Source organism: Siphateles boraxobius, unplaced genomic scaffold (assembly GCF_051911475.1).
Source record: "Siphateles boraxobius isolate OS27281-9 unplaced genomic scaffold, OSU_SipBor_1 8, whole genome shotgun sequence".
In the NCBI taxonomy this organism is placed as follows: domain Eukaryota; kingdom Metazoa; phylum Chordata; class Actinopteri; order Cypriniformes; family Leuciscidae; genus Siphateles; species Siphateles boraxobius.
This window is the reverse complement of record NW_027509208.1, coordinates 40,070,905-40,089,615: the sequence shown is the minus strand read 5'-3', so window position 1 is coordinate 40,089,615 and position 18,711 is coordinate 40,070,905. Positions and strand designations below refer to the sequence as shown.

The 18,711-nt window shown below is 42.0% G+C and overlaps 1 protein-coding gene across 9 annotated transcripts in view; it reads left to right on the top strand.

The window, feature by feature from the left end:
• Window positions 1-18,711, top strand: part of kif13bb (kinesin family member 13Bb) — a 46,099-nt gene that overhangs the window by 26,124 nt on the left and 1,264 nt on the right. For 4 of the 9 annotated variants that reach the window (XM_077219472.1, XM_077219471.1, XM_077219470.1 and 1 more), the window contains 17 exons: window positions 111-243; window positions 336-482; window positions 1,878-1,907; window positions 2,054-2,153; window positions 2,255-2,381; window positions 3,214-3,269; window positions 3,683-3,801; window positions 10,414-10,590; window positions 10,676-10,768; window positions 11,345-11,494; window positions 12,154-12,231; window positions 12,325-12,369; window positions 12,582-12,678; window positions 13,473-13,603; window positions 13,890-13,949; window positions 14,725-14,871; window positions 15,010-16,159. In XM_077219472.1, the coding sequence (XP_077075587.1) occupies window positions 111-243; window positions 336-482; window positions 1,878-1,907; window positions 2,054-2,153; window positions 2,255-2,381; window positions 3,214-3,269; window positions 3,683-3,801; window positions 10,414-10,590; window positions 10,676-10,768; window positions 11,345-11,494; window positions 12,154-12,231; window positions 12,325-12,369; window positions 12,582-12,678; window positions 13,473-13,603; window positions 13,890-13,949; window positions 14,725-14,871; window positions 15,010-16,159 (2,840 nt within the window). The remainder of the gene's footprint in view (window positions 1-110; window positions 244-335; window positions 483-1,877; window positions 1,908-2,053; window positions 2,154-2,254; window positions 2,382-3,213; window positions 3,270-3,682; window positions 3,802-10,413; window positions 10,591-10,675; window positions 10,769-11,344; window positions 11,495-12,153; window positions 12,232-12,324; window positions 12,370-12,581; window positions 12,679-13,472; window positions 13,604-13,889; window positions 13,950-14,724; window positions 14,872-15,009; window positions 16,160-18,711) is intronic. The other 5 variants (XM_077219479.1, XM_077219473.1, XM_077219475.1 and 2 more) reach the window with 3 other exon arrangements.

The window sequence follows — 18,711 nt, the reverse complement described above, 5'->3', positions numbered from 1 at the left end:
GGGTTAACATTTTTTTATCATATCAGTCAATAGTTTCTCATGACCATTTTCCATGCTCTCTGACTCACTTTGTAAATGAAATGGTGTTTTCTGCGGTGTCCCGTGTGCAGGTGGAGTGAAGTGACCCGCAGGCTGGAGCTCTGGGTGCAGATCCTGGAGCTGAACGATGCCGGAGAGTTTGTGCCGGTGGAGGTTCAGCCAGCGAAGGACGTCTGCTCAGGAGGAATCTTCCAGCTTAAACAGGTCTGTGTATTAATGATAGTGACGAGACGTAGAGCTTCGTGATCTGACCTATGATGCAGTGTGTCCTGATGCGGTTCATGAATGTGTGGCAGGGTCAGTCCAGGCGTGTTCAGGTGGAGGTTCGTTCAGTCCAGGACTCCGGCACCATGCCTCTGATCACGGAGTCTGTGATTAGCGTCTCCATCGGCAATGTGGAGGTCCATCAGACTCGACCTGGAAAAAGCACCGAGACCCAGGAGGTGAAAACTTCTTTTTTACGTCATTGGATCTCATTCACTAAATCTGGGTGTGAAATGTTTTCACACTTAAATCCTGATTCACTAACAAGTCACTGGAATTGATTACATTTTTTGAACCAACTCAAACCAGACGTACACTAAAATAGCAGATAACCTCAAAAACATTTAATGCATTAAGGCGAGACACTACAGGTGAATAGGGTAATTTTTTTTAACTGGCAGATATCACCATGAAACTTTGCCAGTTGATTACCTACATTAAGATGAGAAAAAAATGTATTACAAGTTTTCTGTAATTTAATGTTTGATTATGCAAATGAGGCATTATCTAATTAAATATGTGCTAATTTGCATATATTTAAAAAAAAAATCTGAGTATTGGATAAAGCCAGGTTCAAAATTATTTTTTCATTGTGTTCACAAATTAGATGGGGAAAAAATTACAGAGGGATTTATGGATATCTACTTTTGTTATCCTGTAAATCAGAATATACTGTCAATAGCCTTAAAAGATTTTCGCCATGTTTTTTGGAATGAAATGTTATATAAATCAGGCTAGGAATAATACATTTACAAATCCCTCTGTAAATGTCTTCATAATATAACTAGGTACAAGACTGGAAAGTTTGGTGTATATAGGTGCTACTGAAGTGGAGATTTCAGACTTGTATTTTTTTTTAACATGAAGTGACACTAAGTTACCCTAAAATAAATCTTATTGTATAATTCAAGTTAATATTTTAACACTTATTATGTAAAGTAAATGATTAGTTCTGTTATTCAGTTTTACTGCATTATTTTGTATATCTTATTATATATTTTATTAATATTTTGAATGTGTGTGTCTGTATTTCTTTTTATTTATTTCCAGTTAGTAATTTTAGTGCTTCAACTTAAAATTATTTTAGTTAGTTGCAGAGGAAACATTTCTGAAATGATGTTTGTTTTTCATCTTTTATTGTATTTTAGTTTAGCTTTAAGATCATTTTTGTTAATTTAAATAGTTTTAGTTTAGGGAATGATAATAGCTCTGATGCCATTATTAATAGTTATGCCACTTGCATAACATAGTAAAGAGTTTACAACTTTAATAGTTTAATGCTTAATATGTAACCAAAATGATCATTTCTGCATAATAATTTAGCTGGTCACATGTAGTTGAGGCCTATATAAAACTACTTTTGAAAATTGCACACTTGGCTTTAGTCAAAGAGTTCACCATGCATGCTCTTAATGTTAGAGAGCTAAAGGAAGCTTAGTGCTGAAAGCCCTTATATGGGCGTGTCTTATGCTAATTACTCACTGCAGGCTCATCATGCCTCCTAATTTAGAACAGAATCTGAATTGATCAACATCAGAATCGTGTCTCAAAGTTTTTCTGTCTCATTTTTGAAGGTGGGAGATAAAGACGTGGACAGTTACCAGGTAATGATTTTTAGGCTTTTTTTAAATATGTAAATGATGTCTGTGATGATTGGCTAACCTCTGTGAACATTTGGAGTTTTAACTGCCATCATGTAAATGTGAGCTGATATGTAAATGTAGTGTTTTCTGCATGTTTCTCCCTGTAGGAGATTGATCTGGAGAGACTCAGGGCTCAGTGGCTCATGGCTCTAACCGAACGACAGGAATATCTGGACCAACGTCTCCAGAAACTCGTTGGCAAGCAAGGTAGGAATCCACCATCAAATGTGTTTCAGCTTGTGGAAGAGATTCAGGATACATCCCTGATGAAAACAGGAGAAAAGTGATCTTTCTTCTGACATGTGTAGATAAGTCAGAAGAGGATGTGGAGAGCGAGTCCCAGCTGCTGGAGTGCCGTCTCACACTGACAGAGGAGAGAAACGCTGTACTGGTGCCCTCTGCTGGCAGCGGTATCCCAGGAGCCCCTGCCGAGTGGTAGATGCACATCAGTTCTTCCACGTTCATGTTATGCTTTGATGGTTCTAGAACATCTTTCCATTCAAACAATCATAGGACTAACCGCATATAACCATAACCACCTTTTAAGGGCCGTGACTCACCATCTCTCTCTCATCTCTCCGACAGCGAGTGACACACAAACCCGCCTTTCCTCACTCGCTCTTTTCATTTGCTCTGGATTATGAGTATTGTTGGTGTTACAGGGCTTGAATTTCGGCGTGGGATTGCGCTTATTGTGTATAATTTGACTCACTCCCGCAGATTTTGGCGCGCGCACATAAAGCCGCCTCTCAGAACTGAGTTCTGCTTATTGCACTTAAACAGTCAAATACATACAAAATAATGTCAAAATGCAGGTCTTGGCGAGTATTGACGTGTAAACAGTTGTTAACAGTAGTTTTAAGTGAACGTAAAGAGTAGAGAAAGAAAACGCATGTGTAACAGTATAATGGATCTGTGCGTCAGGTCTTGAAGCGACAGCAGCCTAATATACCTGCTGACAAATTATGAGATCATATTAAAAATATGGTATTAATGTCAAAATTCTGGCCAGTGAAAATACTGAGTGGCTTTTTCTTACATGCAGGCACATAACGCGTTTGTTCAAGCGCAGCTTTTTGTCCGAGACACAGCCGATGTGAGACTATAACACAGTCGGCTTTTGTCGCTGCTAGTTCTTTGACGCCAGCTTGGTGTGTCACAGCCTTCAAGTTCTCTAGCAAAATCTAACAATCTGATTGGTTGAAAGGAACGTTGTTGTGCTGATTCTTCACATGAGCCTTATTTTCACTGGCTCCTGTTCCTGCAGGGTTCCTGTGCCAGGGATGGAGAAACACATCCCAGTCATCTTCCTGGGCCTCAGCGGTAAATATTTGTAGCTTTTATTAGGTATTTTTAGTTTTAGTTCAGTTTTTTTTTATTGCCAGTTAGTAATTTTAGTGCTTCAGTTTAGACTTATTTTAGTTAGTTGCCCAGGGACCATTTCTAACATTTAGAATAAGTTTTCATCATTTGTGCTTTATTTTATTTTATTTTAGCTTTATTAAGAACATTTTTGTTAATATAGTTTCAGTTAACAATAATAGCCCTGAAGTTATGTGACCATTAACTGACATCAGAGAGCCGTGAAAATGTGAATTTCTGTTTAATGACTTAAATATGAACAATCTCACAGGGACTTTGAGTAAAGTATTTTACATCAGGTTCAGCTGATGTAAGCTTTTCATCTTTTCTCTCGACTCATCCTCATCCTGAATTGTTTCGTCTGTGATCTACAGCTGATGACTTCTATGATCATCTGTCAGCTCCTCTAGCTGGAGGTCTGGATGCTGTGCTGAACAGAGAAGAAAAAGATGATTTCATAGATTTGCAGATTGTCAAACACCATGAGAGTGAGGTGAGCAATATTCTGCATCATGATATTCCACAATGTGAAATGCAACCAGAAGTTTCCGGTGTCAAGTCATTTTTCCTGTCCTTGATTAAACTGATATGCCACAATATTACAGCCAATCGTAATGTATCTGATATATATATTAAAAAAATCTTCTATTTTGAGGCATTTCTAAATGAAAAAGGAAATTCACAATAAAAGAGAAAAACATCCAGAACACCATAGCAACATGATAAAAAAGACTGAGAGCACCTTAGCAACCATCCAGAACACCACAGCAACATAACACAGAGAGCACCTTAGCAACTCCCTAGCAACCATCCAGAACACCACAGCAACATAAAAACACTGAGCACCTTAGCAACTCCATAGCAACCATCCAAAACTCCACAGCAACATAAAAACACTGAGAGTACATTAGCAACGCTAATACGTATGCAGTTACGTATGTAACTGTGGTTCTGTGAATTCCGGATGACCGCCAGAGGCAGTGCAAAGCACTAGTGGATAATCGCTGCGCCAGCTAGATAGCTTGAGAAGAATATAACAACAAAGGCACGTCATGACGCAGACCGAGACGCGAGGATATTAACCACAGCGACTCGGTGCCCAGCCTCAGAATCCTTTCTCGAGCATTCCGAGTGACGAGGGACTCTGGCGGTCATCCGGAATTCACAGAACCACAGTTACATACGTAACTAGCGTTCTGTATCATTCCTACTGACCGCCAGAGGCAGTGCAAAGCACTAGTGGATGACGCATATCAACACGGTCATGAGGAATGCCACCCACCTGCAAACATCAGGGTTGCTCCAGAAGGACTGCAGAGCTTACATCATGGGAAGCAGCCACGTTAACCTTGTAGAACCGCGCGAAGGTGCATGGAGAACACCAGGTAGCAGCTTCGCAGACTTCCGCCAAGGAAACTCCCTGTAAAGTGGCCCAAGACGAAGACACGGCCCTAGTGGAGTGACAAGTAACACCCACTGGTAAGGGCTGATGAGATTTATTATACGCCAACTCTATCGTCTCAACAATCCAGCGTGATAATCTCTGTTTGAATAGACTGATTCACAAATTGTGGTAACAAAACTTTAGGGAGAAAGGATGGATTGGGCCGAATAATGACCCCAGAATCCTCTGGTAACCAGCGTAAACACAATTCACTCACTGACAATGCATTAAGTTCACCAACGCGTTTAGTTGAAGCAACGGCCAACAAAAAAGACACTTAAGGACAACCACTTAATATCTGCAATAGCTAACGGCTCAAATGGTGGTGTACAAAGGGAATAAGCGGTAAGTCCCACACAGGAAAGGGAGTAGAACGAACGGGCTTTAAACGCCTCGCTCCCTTCAGAAAACTACAAACAAGGTTATGAGACCCAAGGGAAGCACCAGCAACCGGGTCATGATAAGCAGATATGGCAGCAACATGAACTTTTAAAGTGGAGGCCGCCCTGTTGTCGTCAAATAGATGCTGCAGAAAACTCAAAACTGTCGGCACAGTACAGTGAACTGGGTCAATTCCTTGATCCCCACACCAAGAAAAAATATTCTCCAACGAGCAGCATAAAGTTGTCGTGTCGAAGGAGCCCTAGCGTTGCCGATAGTGTTCACTACTGCTGGTTCACAATCCATGAACTGTGATCTGGACCCAAGGGCCAAACCCAGAGCTGAAGACAAGTTGGATCTGGGTGCCAAACACGGCCGTGCATCTGAGAAAGCAGGTCCCGCCTGGTGGGAAGCTGCCATGGTTCGCCTTGTAACAGACTCAGAAGGAGAGGAAACCATAGCCTGGATGGGCATCAAGGTGCCACTAAAAGCACCCTGTGCTTGTATAGGAATATACGATGTAATGTTTCCCCCAGAAGTGGAAATGGAGGGAACGCATAAAACAGGCAACTCGGCCACTTGTGGGCTAATGCATCCTGTCCCAATGGGCTGGACGTCTCGGTTCTCGCAAACCACCAGCGGCAATGAGTGGTCCTTTCCAATGCAAACAGGTCGACCTCTGCCTTGCCAAACCGTCGATAAATCAACTGTACTACATCCGGGTGAAGTCTCCATTCCCCCGGGAGCAGCAGATCCCTGGACAGACCATCCGCCACTTGATTGTCCAGTCCCGGAAGATGAACTGGCCTTAATGAGGCCAGCCGGCCCTGAGACCATGTGACGATCTTGCGAGTTAGCAGTAAAGACGCAAGAGACCTGGTGTCGCCCTGATGATTCAAATGAAAGACCGTCGACGTGTTGTCGGACCGGACAAGCACATGACGACCCATCAGGTTTGGTAAGAAGTGTTGTAGAGCTAAGTACACTGCCTTCAAGTCCAGGACGTTGATATGTTCTAAGGCCTCCCTGGGTGACCAGTGACCACCAATTCCCCTCTGGTTCCACGTTGCCGCCCATCCTGTTAGTGAAGCATCGGACGTGATCACTTCCCGACGGGAAGACACCACCCCTAAAGGCACACCGGCTTTCAGAAATGTTACCTTTTTCCAGGGTTTCAATGCACGGACACAGGCAGGCGAAACGATAATCATGCGAGGGCGATGTCTCGCTGAATCTAGCCCTAAGCTGTTGCTCCACCTCTGAAGAGGCCTGAGGTGAAGCAAGCCCAAGGGGATCACAGATGTGGCAGCGGCTAACATCCCCATTAGTTGCAGAAGGACGCCATAAGGCAGTTTTGTCCCCTGACCGAAACGAGTAAGTAACTGACAAATATTGTCTGTTCGTGCGTGAGATAATGTGGCAGACATTGTGATTGAATTGAGTGTTATTCCTATGAAGGTTATGGTCTGTTGTGGGACCAGATGACTCTTTGTGTCATTCACAGTAAGGCCCAGCCTCTGGATATGCTCTAGCACAATCATGGTGTTGTGTAACGCATGTCGTCTTGTTGGGGCACAGAGCAGCCAATCGTCTAAATAGGGCAGAATCCTCATGCCCTTGGACCAAAGAGGAGACAGGGCCGCACTCATGCATCTTGTGAAAACACGAGGAGCCAGAGATAGACCGAATGGTAGAACTCTGAACTGATAGGCTTGATTCTGAAAGCTGAATCTTAGGAACTTCCTGTGGTGAGGAGCAACGGGAACATGGAAGTAAGCGTCCTTCAAGTCCACATTCACGAACCAGTCTCCTTTCGTCACAGATCGAAGAACGTCGACTGTGCGTAACATTCGGAAAGGAAGAGACTTCAAGAACACGTTTAGGCGTCTCAGGTCTAGAACTGGCCGAAAACCGCCATCTTTTTTTGGAACAAGGAAGTACGTGGAGTAAAACCCGTCCCTCTGACTGAGGGGAATAACTTTTTCTATGCATCCCTTCAGTAACAGTGAATGAATTTCTAAGGAAAGGGCCATTGAACTGGTTACATCTTTGACTACTGTCGGAAAGATTCCTGAAAACTTGGGAGGCCGGCGTCGGAATTGCAGAGTGTATCCCCTGCTCAAAGTCGCCAGAACCCAGGGGTTGGAAACTGAATTTGCCCAGTAATGGAGATGCTGCACAGTGAAACGACCGACCGCCGGCCCCATAGCTTCAGGGTTTTTGGCCTCTGCCTTTAGGACCCGTGGGGGGCCGCTGACGTGGTCTCCCCTGCTGGTGACGGTGAAAAGGGCGGCGTCCCTGGGCCTCCTCAGCCCCTCTATGTCACTGTGGAGCCTCAAGCTGAGAAATGTTCTGCTGTCGCACTCGGTGCTCTAAGCCCGAATAGTGTGGGTGAGCTGGAGTCAGAGGCATTCTAAAAGGTGGTGCTCGTGGAACCAGAGTCAGTTGTCGTGTGGCTTCTGACAACTTCATTCTCTTCTCCAATACCTCAGAAACATTGGGGCCAAAAAGATGTCCTGGTACAATTGGCAGTTCTCTCAGCGTCTTCTTACAGTCTTCAGGCAACCTTGCCTGACCAAGTCATACCTGACGCCGGGCTGTTAGAAGGGTCGCTGAAAGTGTCCCAAGTTCCCGAGTCACATGACCCATAGTCAACAGAGCTGTCTGTAAGAACTGAAATGTAGAAGCGTCAACGCTTGCTGACTCTAATGTGTTATTGCAGGCAAGAAGCAGCTGGCAGATAGTATTCTCAGCTGGAGTTATATAGGCTACCGACTCGTATGCTGCCTTCAATAAAGTGTCAGTACGTCCACATTGTGCACTCGGCCAGCGTACATTGCCTCTTAGAGCCTCATCTGGTGATACCACCAAAGCTGCAACCGGCTGTTCAATTTCAGGCGCCCGTCCTACCCCAATGGAGTCAGCCTCAGCCATTGCGGCAAGAGTGCGGGCTGTCTTTGACCTCCTCTTAGGCACATTGGGACTGGTAAGTGCACTAGAGAATTCTGTCACAAAATCCTTACACGGTGGCATTGTGAACACATTACTATCAGCAGCTTGTCTGAAGAACACATTGGTTTGAATGGGTTGAACAGGTGATTTGAATGGGTTGAACAGGTGATTTGTGAAGACCCAAACGAGCCACTGCCATCTGCAGAACAGACAACACATCGTCTGGAGCAGATGGGCCTGCGCTCGATGAATGTACAGAACCACTGCTCGAACCACCTGTAGCATATAGGTTAGAAAAAACATCGTTTGGGAGGGTGGGTTGTATGGCAGGTTCCACCGATTCTCCATCAAGGAAATGTGAATTAGATGCGCTCATGGAGAGAGCGTCAAAATCTATAGCATGTGGAGGTTGGAAATCACTTTCATCCACTGGTGTGTTCTCAGTGTGTGGGGCCGACACTGGGGGTTGTAAAGACTGAAGAAGATGTTTCATCTCCATCATTTCTGAAGAGAGAGAAGCAACAGTCTTCGATAACAAGTGTTCTGAAGTGTTTTTCTGTACAGATTTCTTCTTGCTCGGCGGAGCGCCAGCAGCTGCTGACGCGCGACGCTTTTGAGCGTGTCGCGGCTGTTGTGCGAGGCTAACAGGCGAGTTAATGTCTAACTCAGCAAGGTGAAGCTGTCTCTCTGACATCGGTAGCATACTACAATGCAAACACGGATCAGTCAGGGCCTCCTTCAGATGTTGAGCGCCTAAACATGATGGGCATCGATCGTGTCCGTCGTCGGGAAGAAGCGTATTCGGACACAACTTACAACTTGAAACGGAGATGAGAGAGCTATGATCCATGACTCCGTCAATTAAACGTCCTAGGTTTGCACCGTAGGCACTTAAAACTGTAATAACACCCACTGAGCAGTTCGAAAAAATCTTCGGATAGAATCGAAAATTTTATAACATCAAACGCTCTCACAAGTAACGTAAAGTCAAGTCTGCCTTCGGATAGAACCGTGCGGCATGATAACATAAAAATATATATAGATATAACAGATATAACGTTATAGGTTTGCGGTGAACGCAACCTAAGCGCGGTCGAACCAGCCACCGGATAGTACCGTGAAGCACAGAGTATCGCCGACACAACAACAAATATTCGTATGCACTCACATAGTGAAGAAAAATAATCCAAGATATCCGTCCTGATGATAGTGTAGAGCGCGCTGTCACACCTTGGGAGGGCGAATCCTCGCAACTCAGGTAAGCTGCACGAGACCGCGTGAAAAAAACGACCTATCAAAAGCGAGAAAGCGAAAGAGGCTGGGCACCGAGTCGCTGTGGTTTATATCCTCGCGTCTCGGTCTGCGTCATGACGTGACTTTGTTGTTATATTCTTCTCGATCTATCTAGCTGGCGCAGCGATTATCCACTAGTGCTTTGCACTGCCTCTGGCGGTCAGTAGGAATGAAACAGAACTCCTTCGCAACCATCTAGAACACCATGGCAACATAAAAACACTGAGAGCACCTTAGCAACTCCCTAGCAACCATCCAGAACACCACAGCAACATAAAAACACTGAGAGCACCTTTGAAATTCACTAGCAACCATCCAAAACGCCACAGCAACATGATAGAAACATTGAAAGCACCTTATGCCTGGTTCAGATTACACGATTTTAGCCCGATTTTGGCACGATCCGTTTGACGTAGGGTCTCGTGGGGATTCGTAAACGACAACGGGCGTCGGGACGCAATATTCGATCGTATCATGTCTTATAGTGTGTTTTTCTTTCTTTAAGTTTTCTGAACACAGGACAGCCAATACAACACTCACCGCCACATCCATTGTTTGTTTACGTTCGTTTCCGGAAGTCACTCGCTATAGTTTCGCATCTTCTCAATGACATCACGCGCATCGTTAAAGACGGCACGCGATGACTGGTCAGGAAGCAACGTGTAGTCTGACATGTTTCTTGTCCACGACAAGATTTTAGGAGTCAAAATCGCGTAATCTGACACAGTGACTATCGTAAAAGACAAAAAAAATCGTGTAATCTGAACCAGGCATTAGCAACACCTTAGTGACCACTCAGAACACCACAGCAACATAAAAACACTAAGAGCACCTTAACTCACTAACAACCATACAGAACACCATAGCAACATGTTAAAACACATGTTAGAACACTTTAGCAATGCCCTCGCAACCACTCATAATATAAAAAAAGAGAACAGCAATGCATATCTGGATGCAATGTATTTGCTTGAATTAAAAACTGTTTAAAAAAAGTTTTGATTTGTGATGTCCGAGTCATCTCTCTCCTCACAGGTGAAGGCAGAGGCATCATGGGACTGCACCGTTCACAACAGTCCTGAGCTAAATCGAGCAACATGGCCGGATCAGAGGGTTTATCTCACCGTCCGCATCGTCATTCTGCTCAGTCATCCCGCACAAATGCAGCTGGTCCTACGCAAACGCATCTGTGTGAACATCACCGGACGACAGGTTTGACCGTTAATATGATAATGTCTAGAATTGATGATGTTATTTTGGGGCTTTGGTTTTTATTGATCTTATTTCCGGCCTGCAGGGTTTTGCTCAAAGTCTGTTTAGGAGGATGTCTCACCGCAGCTCGATTCACAGCTGTGGAGTCACGTTTGAGATCGTCTCAAATATCCCAGGGGTACGTGAAGCACATGAGCAACACAGTCTCTTGAACAGACTATATATTTTAGACTATATGCTACTGTTTGGGGTCAGTAAGGCTTTTTATGTTTTTGAAAGAAGTCTCTTCTGCTCACCATAGCTGCGTTTATTTAACCAAAAATACAGTAAAAACAGTAAAATTGTGAAATATTATTAAAATTTAAAATAACTGTATATATTTTAAAATGTAATTTATTCCTGTGATCAAAGCTGAATTTTCAGCATCTTTACTCCAGTCTTCAGTGTCACATGATCCTTCAGAAATCAGTATAATAGGATAATTTGCTGCTCCAAAAACATTTCTGATTATTATCAATGTTGAAACCAGTTCCAGGATTTTTTGATGTACAGAAAGTTCAAAAGCATTTATTTGAAATCGAAATCTTTTATAACATTATAAGTGTCTTTACTGTCACTTTTGATCAATTTAATGCATTCTTGCTCAATAAAAGTATTTTTTACCCCCCTTTCTGAAACCCAAACTTTTGAACAATATTGTACATGAGTCTATGTGAGACTGGTAACAGAAACTGGTGTGTGTGTTTGTTCACAGGACATGCAGGGCTCTGAGGACAGGGAGATGCTCGCCCGACTGGCCACCAGCACTGACAACCTAGGAACCGACAGTGAAGCCGCCATTGAGAAATACCTGCGGAGTGTGTTAGCCGTGGACAACATCCTCACGCTGGACCGTCTCAGACAGGTCTGACATGCGTCATGGTCCCTAGAGCTGTTATATTCTTATTTAGGCATATATACCACCCATAGATGGGCGTCGGAAGCAAAAAGAAAAAAGTGGAAAAATGTTACTGGAGTAAATGCCATTTCATATATTCTGGTGCCTTCTAATTAAACAAGTAAACTGAACATTAAGTGCACAGCTATCCGTGGATTATCCCGCTGCTGATAACCATGGTCATTTGCCAGCATTGAAAACTTAAAGCTGTTATTAATGTTTTTAACGCAATATTTGCCTGGAAGGGTACAACGGGCGGTTATTTTCGTCAGTTGCGGCTCATTAAACAAATATAATGATTCAGCAGAAATGGAGTTTAATTTATTAGGGCATTCCTCAAGTGGAATGGATTTGACTGACGGCGCTCTGAAAGGCGAACAGACATAAGCGCTGAATTAGAGACGGTAAAAGCGAGTGGGTCCAATATCATTGGTCTTAAAAAGTGGGTGGTTTTGTCCCACCCATATACAATGGTTCCGACGCCCATGCACCCCTACAATACTAATTATGTACATGCAGTTTTGAATCAATGGTATATATGTCGAAATAAGAACATAAAAGCTGTTTTTTGCCACATACTATAAAGTACATTTACATGTGTCGTATTTGTATTTCGATGAGTTTAGGAGGTTTCAGTAAGAGAACATCTGACAGATAAAGGAAAGATTCCCAAACGCTGTCTCAGTTCACCCAATATACACCGGGTAAGACCTGAACTACGTCTTTGTGCAAAAATTCATTGTGCAAATCAGCCCAAACTTAAACCAGACATGAAACTCTATCTGTTTATTTTTCAGCTCTCTGGCAGCAGGAAAGATCTGTCCACCAGCCAAGACTATAAAGTGAGGGGAAAAAAAACAGCTTAAATAGTGGTTTTGTGTCACAGTTTGGTAAATACTTATAGTAGTATATGCCACTATTTTTCACAATTCGTCACTCAGTAACATCGAGTGTACTCTTTGCATTTAGTCTTCATTTTTTTATTTTTTTACTGTCCATCCAGATGTCCAGCTTGTTTACCGGTGGTTTGTGTCTGTGCTTTGACTTTCTTTAGGGTTTTTGGGACAGTCAGCAGGAGATTTCTGTGCCAACATCTTCCCCAAAGAGTACATCTCACCCATCATCAATACAAAGTCTAAACTCAGAGCCAGGTATCTGTCCTCGTCCTCTTCTGCTGTCAGACACATTTACAGGTGAAACAGAGGTTACATTACCTGATAGGGCTGTGCGATATGACAATATATATACATCGGATGGACGATATAAAAAGTCTATCGTTTCATAATATACTGTATCGTTTATATCGTGGTGTCGCAAAAAACATTGTTCACGGCAAACCTTTTTCATCATTTGGATGACTGCAATGTGTAATCTTACACGCCGCCATGGGCAAATATATATAAACTATTAATTGATTGAATTTACAGAAAAGGTACTATATCATTATTGGGATATGAGATGACTTATATCGTGATATGAGATTTTGGTCATATCGCCCAGTCCTATTACCTGATGGAGTTACCTTAGCATAGCATCATAATAAAAACAGTCAGAACACCTTAGCAACACCCTAGCGACCAGCTACAACTCTCTTGCACCATGTCAGCAAGCACCACATTTCTTCAGATAACTTAAGTTTCAAGATGTTGGAAGTTGTTACTGATCATGTGTCTTTGTCCTGCTGGTCTGTGCATGTACTCAGCACTGCTCAGCACTCAGCATGGCGCTTTGTGTTAAAGGTAAATAAATAAAGTAAAACGGTAGCCGATAAAAGGCATTAAGTGTAATGTGCTTTATTCAGCTGCTGTGGACGCGCTGGTCTGCTTCTGTATTTTTGTTAATGCTTTATTTATGCTTTGCACTCTCGTTTGCTCTAATGGGTTTCCTGCTCTTTTCTCCTCTGCTTTTCCACTCTTCTGCCGCTTCTTAAACCGTGTCCCTGCAGGACTCTCAGGATTTGCTGCGTCTTATTTCTCCCCAGTGAAAGCTCTGGTGTCTCCAGTACCCAAGATGTTCAAGTCTCTGTTATCCAAGAAAGATGAGAAGAAAGAGCCACCTCCTCCTGTCTTTGAGCAGGTAAAACACATCTGACTCTAAACATATTTCACAAATTATTTTTAGAATTAGAAATGCATAATATAGTATTACCATGGTACAGTGTAAGGTTTGTAAAACTATTTAGTCTTGGTAGTTTATTGTTCATTATTGTAGCTATGTCTCATCTGTATTTAAACGATGTAGTTTTTTTAAAATAATAATAATAAAACATTGAAAAATAATTGCAATAAGTTGTTTGGCAAAATGTGTGGTATTCCTGGTAAAACACTCAATGATATTTTTATTGCCCTTTACTTTCACCCAGAATGTGCCACGTATTATTGTGCAGTCTGTCAGTCTTGAAGACGTCAACAGCTGTGAAATGGTTAGTCTGTTCAGTTGGAACCTGAAAAGCAAAATAATATGTATATTAAATAACATTTGTACATTTTAAATATTAATATAATTTAAAAAATTGTTTATTTTGTATTTATATATTAGTCCTGTCAAATTGATTAAATCTAAAGTGCGTATGTGTGCGAATTAATAAAATCTACCTGTCATATAGAAATTTAGTCAATCAAATATAAAATAACATTGCATCACTGTATAAATTAAACCGATTAATCCTTATTAAAGTTACAAAAGTTATTCAGTCAAGAGCAGTGAGTGATTTTACTTTGTCTTTTGACAAAGTAATCAAATTTTCTAATTATTGTTTGAATAACATTAAGGCAGCAGGTATATATTAGGCTTCTGCCACTTTAAGAGCTGCACGGATCCAATATACAGATACACATGCATTTTCTTTCTCAACACATAACTGTGAGACATAAGACATAACTGACTATATTTCACAAGGATACTCACCAATACGGGCATTTTCAAGCAGAAGAAGACGTGAAAGAGTTAAATTTAGTATTCGCGTGCTTGTTCATGTTTGTTCACCTTCATATTCTCACAACATTGCTTTGTTAGAATTCCTAAAAATATTAACGGCCAACTGCGATTGACACCGTTTCATATATAAACTGTATCGGGCCAAATGAATATATGTTAGATCCGATTAATTGATTTGACAGCAGCACTAATATAAATAAAATATGTTTGTGTTTGATCTTGTACAGTTGAATACATTTTTATGCTTTTTTATTTTGAAGACTCCACAGGCTCCTTCAGAAGATTGTGCTCAAGACAGCCGATCAGAACCTGCTTCCATTGTGCCCATATTTCCGGTTATTCATGATGGAGTAGAGACCACTGGGGCATGCAGTATTTCCTTAGAAACCACGTCTGACATCCAGATAGTAAGTCTACATGTTTATAGGCATCTCCTTATTAGTATGGTGAACAGTATCTGGTGATGTGGTGCAGTGGGTAACTTAAAGTAGCTTTTAATACTCTGTATATTATCACTTATAGCTTGATCTCTATGATCTCCTCAGAGCCATGCTATGGAAACTCCAAATTCAGAGAAACCAGAAAACGTTGAGGAGATTATGCTGCCTCTTCTTCCTCAAGCAGCTCCAATTTCTTCTGTTCCTCCGGTGGCTGAGGAAGTTCTACCTACTAATCTTTCTTTTGAAGTTGAGGAGGTTCTTCCTCTATCTGTTCCTCCAGAGGTCAGAGAGGAACTTTCTGTTCCTTCAGAAGCTGAAGAGGCTCAACCTCCTACTGTTCCCTCAGAGATCGAGGAGCCTTCTTTTGCTACTCCAGTAGATCCCAAGCAAAGTCCGGTTTGTGATTCCACCTACAGCTCCATCAGTGACGTCTCAAGTGGATACATCTCCACAAGTGTTTCCACAGCGACTCTCTCTGAGTGTACGGCCTCAAATGTTGATCCTCATCTTCCCAACAGCGCTGAAGCCAAAATAGACAAGTCTACTTCCAAAAAGATTGAACCAAAAGCAGACAGCGTGGTTGTGCCAACAAGCAGCACATCTCCAGAGCATCCATCAAAACTTGAACCAACTGAGCAAGAAAATGGAGAACAGATATCTACAGAATCCCAGATATCAGAGGGACACGGTCAAGTGTCTATTCTAGATGAATCACCTCAGAAACTCATTGTTTCTGCTTCCTTGCCTCAAAAAACCAATGACCCCATTGACAATGTCGCTTCAGCCGGCCAAACATCTTGTTCAGGAACCACAGCCCCATTAGTACCATCTACACCATTAGCACCCCCAGCTGCCTCAAAACCATCTGACCCAACTGTACCAGTGAAGACTACTAAACAGTCAACACATTGCCAGCAATCAAGACCTGAACAAACCAACAAGTCCACTACCGCTCCCATTGCCAACCCTTTCCAAATCCACAAAATCAAGACCTCTGGCCTGAAGTCTTTCAAAGGGATCCTGCATGAGGAAGATGAAGAGGGTAAAACTAAACACGTTGACTCTTTATCTGTGTCTCAAGAGAGATTGGAGATCCTTTCGGATTCAGAGGATTCAAGCCTTGAGACACCCGACTGGCTGAAAGAAGAGGAATATGTGACTGTGGGCGCCAATAAAACTGGAACAGTCCGTTACGTCGGACCAACTGACTTTGCCAAGGGCGTTTGGGTTGGAGTGGAACTCGATGTTCCAGCAGGTTGGTAATGCTCTTGAACTTCCATAGATCAGTAGAGTCTGCTATACTACCGTCATGCATATCATATTCCAGTCATTGGAAAGGACATGCAATCCCACGACCAATGTTTCCTGGAGTCAATAGATCCAGAGAATATCGTGTACAATACCACATTCTTGAAATACTGGCCAGGGCTGCGTTTCCCAAAAACATTGTAAACTTAAGTAGATCGTATAGAACGTTGGTGCCAATGATCAATATAGAATTAAAATGTTTTTGGGAAATGCAGCTCTGGTCCAAATGTTGCATTTGTTTGTGGACTCGTGGTTTCGTATGATTCAAAATGGTGCCTTTTTGCACAATTTACACTTGCATAGACAACTGTTCAATTTATTAGAAATTCTATGATCAATAAACCATTGATTTGATTTGCAAATGTTCTCCTCTCATTTGCACTACCAATTAATTCTGCTCTTCATTTGTAGGGGAAAAAAATGGTTTGGACTTGCGGTTTTGTATGATTCAAAATGGGGCTCACTAGTGCCTTTTTTACAAAATTTACAATAGCATAGCAGCGATCGACCAACCAACTGTTCCAATTATTAGTGTAGTGTACTAGTGTACAAGTACCTATTGTAATTGTTTGCATTCTCATTATTCTCCATATTCCACTCTTGGAGTCCATGGAACCGCTTGCAGGAAAGTTATGAAATTTGCCACACAGATAGAGGACAGTCTGAATTGTCACCTTAGCAAACTAGAGACTCAACTCAAACCCTTTAGCCCCACCAACTGTCCAAATTTGCACCCCCGTTTATGCTAATAACTTTTGAACCGTAAGGGCTAGAAACAAAATTGGTTGAAAGGGATAAACCATTAAATTGTTACTAGTGACTTTATTTATTAATTTTAGGCATTTTGCCTAAAATCATCTTAAAATGCTGTTAGGGAATTTATAGTTAAAGACCCGAGGACCAGGTATGATTAATTAAGACCAGGAGTTAAAACTGAAGTCAATTTAAGACAAGTTTTTTACGAAATAAATTCTTGAAGATAGTTTGCAGTTGCAGTCAGGCAGAAGTCTGCTTCAAGATTCACAAGGAGTTCGTAGGCCACCCCGTCTTTACATTACTAAAATCACAGCAATTATAGCCTTCACTATGGTATAAGCTACATCATTGCTTCAGGTTGAATGATTCTGAATGGCTAAGAAATAGATAAACATAGTAAATTTCCACACATGGACTGATAGACTGAAGCATATCTCCATAGTCTGTACGGAGTTAGGTACGAGTGGCCCTCCGAGGTCACAGGACTGTCTGTCTAGATGCCAACATGTCAAAAAAAAAACAAAAAAACAAGTCAGTCAATCTCAAATAATGCCACTTTTTCCTTAACCTGTAACCAAGAATACTAACACACACACATGTTCTTCAAGGTTGGATTTGATCAGGCTCTAAGTATAAACAGGAGACTCTTCCCAAAACATCAAGATAACATGTTCTTCCTCTTAGTGTGAGGACACTTAAATAGTAATAATAATAATAATAATAATAATATACAGTAGTCAACATTTGAAGTGGATCAAAACCTTTCATCAAATTTATACATAAATTTAGAACAATACCCAGTCTTGTCTTACCACAACTTTGAACTTTTTTGATCCACTTCAAATGTTGACTACTGTAGAACAGTAAAGTAAATGCTTTAACTAAGAAATGGTCACTAAACTGTTGGTTCCAATGACCGTTGTGACCTAAGGGGCTTTTGCTCCGGGTAGTTCTAGGAACTAGCCACGAGGGTGGTTCCCCGAGAACTCATGGATCCCCTAGGAACGTTTTCCCGGTTGCATTCGCACCGCTAGTAGGAACTGTGAAGTGACGTAAGCCGCGCTAGTTGTTGAGACTTTCATTTTGACGGCGCTGAGAACGCCAGAGCCTGAGCTAACAGTGCTCACATTCTCCATGTTCATTAGTTACGATCTGTCTAACAGTCCTGTATAATACGTTATTAGATAGAACTGTTATACATAGAAAGTAGACAGTAATGAAAAGTTATTAGCGTATGCCGTGTGGTTGATGTCCAGTGTTGCTGAGCAGAAATACATAATCATGTTTCTCTTGGTCTCCTCAAAGTTGCGTTGGATTTTCTCCTCAGCGTAAAGGTTAAGAGGATAGAGCTTTCTATCACTGTTTTCCATGTTCGTAGAGTTCGTGTCTGGAGTAAATATATAGGCTATAATCTGTGTTTACATAGCTTTTTTTAAAATGGCGGGTGCTGTGTTTCGTATGCGTTCTGCCAATCCGCGTACACTAACGTCACGGATAGTTCCTATAGTGCTGGTTTAGACCCGACTCTGAAGTAGGAGCTAAATCAGTTCCTGCAATAGGAGTTCCTAGAACAAAAATCGTTCCTAACACGGCAAAATCCAGGTACGTCCGCCAATAGTTCTAGGAACTATAAAAAGGTTCCTCCGGTGCGAAAGCCCCTCTAGTTGTCATGATGAGCTAGAAGAACAGATATTTTAACACGTTGAAACCTTTCTCAAACAAAACGAGTGCATATTTCATCTC